This window comes from Mus caroli, unplaced genomic scaffold (genome assembly GCF_978045245.1).
Source record: "Mus caroli unplaced genomic scaffold, Mus_caroli_1 scaffold_3, whole genome shotgun sequence".
Classification (NCBI taxonomy): Eukaryota; Metazoa; Chordata; class Mammalia; order Rodentia; family Muridae; genus Mus; species Mus caroli.
In genome coordinates, this window is record NW_028227258.1 from 37735314 (window position 1) to 37746326 (window position 11013).

The 11013-nt window shown below is 46.1% G+C and overlaps 1 protein-coding gene across 1 annotated transcript in view; it reads right to left on the minus strand.

Moving 5' to 3' along the window:
• Bcar3 (BCAR3 adaptor protein, NSP family member) overlaps nt 1-7931 on the minus strand; it is a 111196-nt gene extending 103265 nt beyond the window's left edge. The window contains exons 1-2 of the mRNA XM_021157545.3: nt 7495-7931; nt 846-1155 (exon numbers count right to left, since the gene is read on the minus strand). Of these exons, the coding sequence (XP_021013204.1) occupies nt 846-1144 (299 nt within the window). The 5' untranslated portion in view covers nt 1145-1155; nt 7495-7931. The remainder of the gene's footprint in view (nt 1-845; nt 1156-7494) is intronic.
• Nucleotides 7932-11013: the final 3082 nt, after the last annotated feature.

The following is an 11013-nucleotide window of genomic DNA, read 5'->3' on the forward strand; positions in this document are numbered from 1 at the left end:
GGGGTGCCGATCTACAGGCCCTAATGAGCAGAAGCCAATGGCAGACCAGCCATGATGAACCCAGCAACCGTTTGCAGCTGTGATGCCGGCTTACCCAGAGTCCTGGCCTTCAGCAGGGGAAAATCAGTTGTCCCCAGCAATGCCATGAAGCTGACTTGGTAATGCAGCCACACACAAAAATTTTATCATGGCATATTGACAACTAAAGGAAATATGGGTCCTAACTTATATAATATGCCTTGGTACTGCTACAGAATTAAGCGGACATAGTTCAGAAGTCAGTCCTAGAATTGTCTCTTTAATGTGTTTTCTTTGAAGGGTCTTATTGCAGCAAGCTGGATTTTTAAAATCTCAAGTATTAGATAAGAAATGTTTAAAAGAACATACTTATGCTGTGGCTGCATACAGCTTAAACCAGAATCCTTATCCTTAAAAGGCACATGCGGAAATATGTTTAGATAAAATGAGTTTATTAGAAAATGAGACTTGTGGCTCTCTTCACTAATACTGAAGGCAGAAGAGAGGGAGAAATAAAGGTAAAATAGGACTGGCTGGATCAGCTGGTGGCTGCTAAGGTGCAGGGATGGCTTTACAGAGGCCACGCTATTCTCTAGGGCTACGGATGCAGCTCAGTGGCCAAGCACTGGCCTCACGTCTATAAAGCCCAGGGTCTTTTGGTCCATCCTTCCTTCTAGGGTAGAGGACCTGGGGCTTTACATACACCAGAAGGAAGGATGGACAGAAGGAAGACAGGAAGGAAAGGTGGGACTCATATAGCTTCGCATACATTTAACATAAAGCCCTTGAGGAAGATGACTTTTCTCGCAGGACGTGACAGGAGTTACCTGAAGATGAAGTTTTCCCCTTTCCGGTCTTGCAGTGGGTTTTCCTGGATGATGTCCTGGGTCAGAGGTGAGCTCTGTCGTGGGGATTTGGAGTGGCCAGCATTGTCACAGGACCGGATGGAAGGAGGGCCCTTTTTCTTCCGTGGAAGAGTGCCATGTATAGACACGTCTTGATAGGCATCTGTGCGACGATCAGCAAGAGGGGACTTGCTGCTCAGGAGGTCCATGGATGAGGCCAAGGGGAACTGGTGATTCACAGGCATGTTTCTGGGGAGGCTTGCAAACTTTCCGGCAGCCATGATTCTTAACTCTGAGGAGGGAAAAGAGACAGAAGGACAAAGGTAAGACAGATACAAGAAACTGGAAACAGTCCGGAGATGTCAAAAGATAAATACTGTCTAAAGGCATTATTAGTGGAACCTCGTATGAGTGGAGAGTCTCTCTCTCTCTCTCCTTGAGGATTCTGTAGAAAAATTCAGCTGGATGGGTAGCAAATCCAAACAGGTGAACACAATCCCAGGTTGTTAGAGGCATGGGAGCCACTTTAGCATTATGGAAGGGGAGGACAAAATTAAAGGGAAAAGACTGTTATCGAAGGTAATAAACACCAGGAAAAATACTGTAAATTGTCGGATGATTGCTACAGCGATCCACCACCCAGCAAATGATGAAACGCTCAGAGATGATTGGAATTCTTTAGCTGCCGGAATTTCTGCAGTGCCAGACCAAAATTGTGCTAGACACAATGATAGGGCAGCCTTTCTGGCAAAGGCTTGAGGCTTATAAATAAATCGCTGTACTCTAATTAACCAAGGGTCAGGGGGTCAAGGGTCAGGGGTGACCCTCTCTTCCATGCATCAGCAGGCTCAGTTCCACCAGGAAGCCATCAGGTGGTACCACCCTATAGACTATTTCCAAGAGGAGACTGGAGCCTGCCAGCCAGCAGCAGGGGTAAGCAATGCCCACAGGTACATGTAAAGTCAGGGAAGAAGAAAAAGGTTAGAGGGAAAGAGTAAGGGAGGGACACAGGAAAAGAGGGCAATGGCCAGGGAGGTAGCAGTAGCAGCAGCAGCCAACAACTGTGGCCTGTGGTTCCCAGGGGTGGCTGGCAGTCATTTGCCCCAAACAATACTTAGGCTTCAAACTAAACTAGAATTTGACCCAAGTCAAATTATATATGACCTATCAAGGCCAACATACACATCAAACAGGAGCCCTAGTTAAAAAAAAAAAAAAGTAACAATTCTCTGGATACCTGAAGTCCCAGAAGATGCCCTACATTGCCTTCGACATCCAACTAGGGTTTGCACATCACCATGGGACAGCTGAAGTCCACAGCCTGTTCTCAAACTCACAGTGTCCATTTCTTAACTCACCAGCCTGGTCAGGGGAAAGGAGCTTGAAGGGATAGCACCCTTGCAGAGCTGGCTCTACATAGGCATTGTGGACTTGGCTTAACCACCCACCCTGTGAGCTCTCGGAGGTGGTGGTGGGACAAAGAGTTGACAAGGAAAACACACTTTGTATGCGAAGCCACACAAATCTACTACTACACGCATCAGAGAGACATGTGTGAGTTCTGAGAACTGGGTAGAATATACTTAGGAATAAAGTCCTAACCCTGTCCTCTGTTCTTTGCCAGCCTTGATAATTCAGAAGCTTGTCTGCCGTACGTGAGACAACATAGAAAGCTTGGCGCACAAGGGATATAGAAAAACAGGGTGGTGAGTCCTGGGAGGGGCCCTCCCCGTCCTGGCCAGTTCCTGGCACTCTGTCAGCACTTACTTTCAATGTTAATCATTGTTATTTAAAATCATTGTTATTTAGGAAAAAAATTCCTAGCCCTCTACCTGACCAACTAGCAGTCCCCAACCCTACTCCCATCCACCAGCCATCCACACAGCTGTGAACTGCCTCTGGTCAAGCAATCATCGTCCTCCTTCTTCATTGACAGGTCTGTGCCATCTCAAACTAGTAGGGAGTGAGACAGCATATGCTATCGGTACCATGCAAGACATCTTCATGTGTAAAGGCCACACTGTTGATCAAGTCTATTTCTAAGAGCCACGGGGAGCAAAAGTGACAACATCTTCTCTGCACATCCAAGTCTGAGCTGGAGTTGAGTTTGAGATTGCGCTCATTAAGACTCTAAAATGCCCTCTCGCGTACCCGGAGTCTCAACTTATTCTCTGAAAACAAAGTCTGTTAAAGTCTTCTTTTCCCCATTTTTAATTTGACAAACATTTAAGTACCACTGTCTATAAGATGTAGAGAGCTCAAACCTAGAACTCATAAGCAGCAACCAACCCCTATGTTGGAAGGAACAACAGTTACTTTTGACAGAAATACTCCTAGAGATTGGGGAGAAGGCAAGAGACAAATACATATTGAATGTGTCAGGAAAAGCCCTCTAAGAGGACACTGTAACACCAGAGCCATGATGGTATGGAAGTATCCCCACGCTCTGAGCACATTTCAGGCCATGGCTAGTGGCTTGAGAAGTTGAGAAATGTTTCCTGAAAGACCTACAACTTAGGACAAGGAGTCTTAAAGGCTCTGTCAAAGTGTCTGGACTTGTCTGGTGAGTGCCAGGGAAGGTCTACTATATGAGAGGGATCCAGTCTGTATATTGATGGTGGCTGTGGTAATTCTGGAAAAGGAAGCCAGGGGCATCACTGGGACAGATGGCAGTAAACCATGAAGAACAATGAAGAACTTCGAACTCAGGAAGTGGCTGGAAAAAAAAGGACAGGACAGAGTGTAGAGTCATTAGCGGCTCAAGGTCCATAGTTGAAAGGAAGGAAGGAAGCCATGGCCACGGGAAGACAGCATGATGCTACTATGCACAAGAGGTTTCAGAAGGGATCCATGCAGGAGGAAGATAAGCTCACCAACTAGAACTGTGTGTGAGGTACCAGGGGGCAGGTCAGTGAAGACAGAGGTTAGAGTCCGTTATGTGAGACGTGGTTCTAGAAGGAGTCACCAACACGGAGGGCATAGGTCAGAACACTTAGTAGTACCGCCTATGATAGTGGATATGAAAGTATCGCCCACACTACCAGGAACCACCAACAGAACATGAACTGCATCCCTACCTTTCACCACGGCTGCCTCAAGCCTGTCAGGACCAAAGTAGAGAAGAAGTTCTGAACACACAGAAACCCATGGCTCAGCCTGGTTGTGTGTAAAAATTCTATACGGATTATTTACTGTGAGGCTCAACCACAGCCCAGATGCTAAAATCAGAATCTCTGTGGGGAAGACACCGCATCAGCATTTTTAAAGCTCTATGGCACTGCCCAGTCTTGACCCAGGATTGAGAAGACAGCATTGGGGGATTCTCTTGGGTAGCAAGCATCTTTCACTTAAATTGTCTACCTGGGTATCAGAATCAAATGGGGCAAGGCCTCAAATATGGTGGACACTGTACTAGGTCTTCAAAACAAAAACAAACAATATGAGGTGATCTAGACCTTACAAGGTTAACTCTTTTATAGAGGAAGCTTACAGTAAGAGTAAATGTTGGGGAATGGAGGGATGGCTCAGTAATTAAGAGCACTAGTCACTCTTCCAGAAGACCTGGATTCAAATCCCAACACCTACATGGCAGCTCATGACTGTCTGCAACTCCAGTTCCAGGAGATCTGACACCTTCATACAGACATATATGCAGGCCAAACACCATTATGCACATAAAAATTTTTAAAAATAATTATTTTTTAAAAAATACTCTTTTTATTCAGTGTTTAATGCTGGTAGTCCAATTTCATTTCCCCAGTTCAGAGGACTCATGTTCGTTCACTTGACATACTTTCTGTGAAGGCTTACAGAGCACTAAAAACGAAGCTATCATAGGGCTCTGCTCTCAGGAAGCCTAAAACTGAGGCATACGGAGTCCAACAAAACCACATAAACAAGACAATAAACCAGGCAACACCCAAGTTGTAAGTACCCCAAAGAATCCAAAACAGAACAAAACAGAGTGACATGATAAATAAAGATGCTGGCTGGAGAAAAAGATAACTTTTTGATGATACGCTGGTCTTTCGCTTACAAGGACACAAGATCTAAGGGGGAAAAAGATAAGGGATCAGGCATGGGAAGATCTGAAGGCAGCTCCAGCCAGGGGAAAGATTCCAGTGCAACCAGCCTGGGAATGAGTGGCTAGAGTGACTGCCCAGAGCTTTAGTCTTCTCTTGCAGATGCTTCTATGCCAAGGCCGCTTGCCCCTACACACTTCTGTGTACCATTTGGTCTTCGGGAAAAAGAAAAAAAAAAAAAGAGTATGACTCAGAATCAGGGTCCTGGAGCCAGTATTTACTGCTTCCAAGCTCTACCCTGCCTCTGGCGTAGTAGCTATGAGGTCTGGGACACGTCACAGCACACTCTGAGAGTCAGTGGGTCATTCGTGAAAGGTGTCAACGATCCTGTCTTCATGGGTTGTTGTGGAAATTAAATGTGATTATAGGCATGAAGTTCATGACTTGCTTGCACAGCAAGCAATAGTATCTCCTCCAACCGTGCAGGAGCCAAGGTTGCCTAGATTGTTTACTGTGTCCCTACTGAAGTGGGAGTTCACATTAAAAAAAAAAAGAACCTTTGGAAGCTAGGGAGGCTGAGGAGGGTGATGTTTCAACCTACAACAGATATAAACACACCAAGCCCAGAGGACAAAGACACTAAAGGGCATAGACTCCAAGTGAACCATACTTTCAAACAAACACCAGTGAAGACTTTGACCATCCGCCTCTACTGTCAGATCCTGAAATACATACAAAGGTCAGACGATCCAGTGATAGGAAAGTTTGAGAGTCTGGAACTCTGAGTGTGTGAGTGAACCTCATGACAAACTCCAGCAGCCTTGCCGCCCACCTGCCTTCCTAGTTAGCGGCTGAGCATTTGAAAAGTTTATGACCTCTGTCCAACTAACTCACTTGTTGATGACCAAAACAATACTACAAAACCTGACGACCTTGCAAGAGGAGGTGGAGATAGACTGCCCCACTTGCTTCCCAGTCGTCTCTGTTTACTGAAAAGGGATATTTTTAAGTTACATTCACACATGGTAATCTGAAGGAAGGGCCTTAAGAACTTGTATATTTCAAACTACCCCAGCTGCCCTCACCTAGGCCATGAGAGAGAATTTGCAATTCAAATCTATACTTCTCTCATCTTCTTTGCAAAATCAGACAGTGAGGGGCAGAGGGAACTATTCCACAGATAAAATTGGCTGATCCACTTAGAACTTGTGCTTGGCTTTAGGAACCGAGGGTATCCTTTTGAAGTAACCTTATGAAGTCTAGCCAACCGATTGAAGTATGAATAATTCTTCCATGGATTGTATTTCAAGCAATACAGTGAAGGATTGATGGGGTAAGGTTCTTAGGATTAGGACCCATCTGACAAAGCAGTTCTTTATCAATAGGAACTGAGATCTTTGGTTACTCATCTTGGAAATGTCAGGTTTTTTAACAGCACTTGTGAGTGAGTTGGTGTTTGGCGTGGTAAACTGTTTTCTTTTTTTTTTTTTTTTTTTTTTTTTTGGTTTTTCGAGACAGGGTTTCTCTGTATAGCCCTGGCTGTCCTGGTACTGGGGAGGCTTCCTGGCACACTCGAGGGTGGGCAAACGGCTTAGCCAGTGGGCCTCCCGAAGAGTGACGGAGCCCCCTTCAGGATCTCGCCTCCACCAGGGGAAGCGGGGGACGACAAAGAATTAGATAATCAGCTTCCAAACTACCTTCCCTGGGCCAACGTACTTGCCATAGAGAGGTCTGTGGAACCTTGGGAGATAAGAGTCAAGGTTTAAAAGACTCTCTGAACTCCGGGCTCTACTTTCCATCCCTAACTGCTGTAGGGAAAAACAAAACAGAAAAACTAGACTCGGGCTACTCCCCCTTTCACCTTGCCTTAAACAACCGTTAAACCTTAGTCCTGCGACGGGCTGCCCCACAGCACCGGCTCGCTGCCTTTGCCACCTGCCCTCCAAAGAGAGTCTACACCTGATTAAAGTTTTTAAGTGGCCACAGGCTAAGCGAGTAAAGGAAGATGGGCTGCGACCCGTCCCTCCCTCCTTTTGCTTTCCCCTCTCCGACTCAGGGGGAAGCACACAACCAACTATTCATTCTTTCTCAACAAAGGGAAGGCGAGGGGAGGGAGATGTTGTCAACAGTTACTGGGCAGGCTCCTTCACTTTCTTTGCAAACTTCCCAAGAGATTAGTGGAGGAAAGCCTCGGGCTTCCAGCAGAGGCGTCTGGGCCAGCTCGTCTACCCAGCTTAGAGCGGCCTTGGGCAAAACCGAACTGGACTAGTAGGAGGGTTCGGAGGGGTCCAGAAACCAGAACCCGGGAAGATTCCTCTCCGGAGCCCAAGAGTAGATGGGGATGCTCGAGGCACATCACCACGCTCCACTCCCCAGAGTCCCGGGATCCGAGGACCCCCGAGGGCACAAGTCTCATCCTCCCCCCCCCACACACACACACTTTGGCCACCCCCACTCCCACGTCTAGTTTGCGGGGGTTCGGGGGTACAAACAGACGGGGGCTGCTCTCTTCCCCATGCTTAACTTTTCTCTAAAGAACTTCTCAGTCCTGTCTCAGTCCGGCCGAGGGAGCTCAGGAGATTGAACAGGAACGCACGGGGCACACTCACCTCCCCGCGCCGCGTTCGGGGTCCGGGGTTGCGGTTCAGCGCCGGGCTGCTCTCACCTCACCGCAGCTGCTCCCGGAGCTCGGGCGGCTCATGGTCCGCGGGCGTCCGCCAAGAGGCCGGTGCGGCTGGCGGGTGTGCGCGGCTGTCCCGCTCCGGCTGCTGCCTGGCCCGGCGGCTGCAGGCTCAGCTCTGAGCCGGCGGCGCGCTCTCTGGCCCTCAACTGGTGATTTGCGGCTTCGCGGCCCCACCCCGCCCAGCCGATTCGCCGGGCTGAGCCGAACCCCCACGACATTTACATTCGGTGACCTCGTCTGGCTTTCCTCCGCCCGGATTTGAGAGTTTTGACTCCCCCTTATCTCCCCCCGAGAAGCTACACTTCAAGAGTAGCTCAACCTCTTCCTTACTGAACCTCACTCAACCGGACAGCCTCGCCTAATCCACTCCTCCTCCTTCCCGGCGTTATTTAATTACGCAGCAGACCCGCCCGCTCTGCAGACACCTGGCTGGCTTTCAATTTAAAAGGCTTTCATGGGACAAAGACCAAGGTAACCACTGCGAAGGAGCCGGGAACCCGCAAAACTTATCACTCTCACACGTGCACGCAGAACTAGATGGCTTCCTGAACCTACATATGCTAACTGTTTATCAAAACCTAGTTATAAAGTCACCTCTGCACTATCTGGTGGCTTGGTTTATGCCAAAGATTGCTGTGGTACGGTGGGAGAACAGTACACAGTTCAGTACATGATACCAGGTCATAGAATCATGATGCCCACCCCACACCACACCCCAAATCAAATCCTGAGGACTTCAGATCTACATATAAAAGGTAAAACGGTAACACTAAAGAAATTATCAAACAAAAACCAAAAGCAAAACCAAGCAACAAACAATAAAACGAAAAACAAAAACAAAAAAGTGCTATAAAGATTCCTTAATTAAATACACGAAGCACTAACGCCAAAGGAAACCCGCTTGTTAACATAATTGACATTAAGAGCTCCTATAAGCAATTCATGCAGCCGATAAAGGAAATGTATAGAAACTATATAAGGAACACCTTCGGATCAGATGGTTAAGACAGAAGGTTCCACAGGGAACAGCCCAGGTATTTTTATTTACACAGTGTCCTGCTTTGCTTCTCTGTTGCTGAGATGAACGCTATGACCGAGAGCAACTTCAGAAAGTGTTTGTTTGGCTTACAAGTTACAATGCATCATTGGGCGAAGCCAAGGCAGGAACTCAAGCAGAGCCAGTGAAGGAACAGAGCTCACTGACTTGCTCTTCAAGGTTTCCTCAGCTTCTTTATGCAATCTGGGCCCACCTGCCCAGGGCTGGCACCACCCACAGTGGGTCGAGCCTTCCCACATCAAACATTAACCAAGAAAATACCTCTCTCACATGCTCACAGGCCAATCTGATGGAGGCGATAGGTTCCCTCTTCCTAGGTGACTCTAGGTCAGTGGCTTTTTTTTTTTTTTTTTTTTTTTTTGGTTTTTCAAGATAGGGTTTCTCTGTGTAGCCCTAGCTGTCCTGGAGCTCACTTTGTAGACCAGGCTGTCCTTGAACTCAGAAATCATCCTGCCTCTGCCTCCAGAGTGCTGGGTTTAAAGGCATGCGCCACCATGCCCCCGGCAGGTAAGTGGGTTACAACCCCCTTGAGGGGTGGCGGTGAGGGGGCCTAAGGACTCTTTCACAGAGGTCACATATCAGATACCCTATATATACAGATATGATGTAAATAAATACCAGGTATTTACATCATGATTCATAACAGCAGCAACATTACAGTTATGAAGTAGCAACAAAAACAATTTTATGGCTGGGGGGGGGGGTCACCACAGCCACTGTATTAAAGCGGGAGAACCTGCCACTGCTCTAGAGTGTTCAAACTGACAAAATTAGCCACCACAGGCAACTGGATGGGCCAAGGAAAGCAAACAGGATATATCTTTAAACGAATCAAAAGACTGCAGCTACAGAATGGCCAAAGTAAAAACATCCACAGACGGCTTTAACAACAAAGTATTAAAAAAAAAAATCAGTAAATTTGAGGAACTTTGTGTTTTTTGAAAAGAAAGAAAGAAAGAAAGAAAGAAAGAAAGAAAGAAAGAAAGAAAGAAAGAAAGAAAAAAGAAAGTCTATCAGTTGATGCAACACCATCAATGAACCATTATATTTGCATCTTGGGCATTCTGGGAAGAGCAGAGAAAGAGGCAGGGGAAGAAAATGTCCTGGATCTGAACTAAGAAAGGAACACCCTGACCCTTGGAGCCCAGAGAACGCTAACCGAATAAATACAACTACAGACTTTAAAAGCAGAGCCCTGACCTGTGCTTGTGTGCATATTACCTTCACAATGACCCCGCTTAACCCTTCACCGATGTCACTGGTGAAAGAGTCACTGGTTTAGTTTTGTTTTGAAGTCGCCTTTAAAAAGTGACCTGGTTCCAGAACATTAAGTTTGTTCCAGTGGATTCTGAGTCTGAGCCGGCAGAAGAAGTTATCGCACAATATTCAAAAGCTCTGGTCTTGTCTGTGGGTGCAAGCTCGTAAACAGCCACGTGTAACAGCAGAGTCACGACAGTAAGCTCTCCCAAGACCGCACTACAGCAGTCACAATGCACTATCAGCTGACTGCAGGAACCCTGCTCAGCTCTGCTGAGCTCCAAGCTCCTGCTGGAGCAGAGACCTTTTATTTTGTTTACTGTTTTCTGACAAACAAACTGGAGCTGACTGTAGGATCACATGGCAACTGTCTGGCTAAGTGTCAACTGACTGGCCTCAAAGATGTGAATACCATTTCGTAAGACTTTACAGAGGCCTTTTATCTTTCTTTGTCAAGTTTTCTTTTCCCTTCAAACTATAAGAATGTTTTATTGATTAGAAGTTTCCCATTCATCTAGTGTGAATATGTGTGGATTACTACATGGTAACAGAAATTAGTAAGAGTGCAGTTTAACGGAATGAAAGAGTAATATCATTTTTTGGTTAGTTAGTATTCACCTAAGCCACAATTAAAACTATGCGTCTTTCTGTCTCTCCCTGTCTCTGTGTCTCTCAGTCTCTCTGTCTCTGTCTTATATACCACACACACACACACACACACACAAACACACACAATTGTTCCTCACTACCCAAGTGAGGAAACACTCTAAGAAAATCCACAAACACCAAATCCATAGATGCTCAAGTCCCTTATAGAAAATGGTATGCTATTTACATATATCACTGTGTGCTCCAAATCTTCTATAGCTTATATACCTAGTATAATGTAAATGTTATGTATATACTTAAGTTGTATTCCTAAGAGAATGACACATTCTCATTTACTCTATTAGCATATATTATATAAAATAATGAACTTTATTATATTTTCATATGTGAATATAATAATCACATTCACCTCCCCCTTTAACCCTTTACTTTCCACTGGTCCCTCCTACTTCCTAACTACAGATTCTTTTTTCTAAAGACAGGGACTCATGTAGTCCAGGCTGGCTTGGAGTTTACTATGTG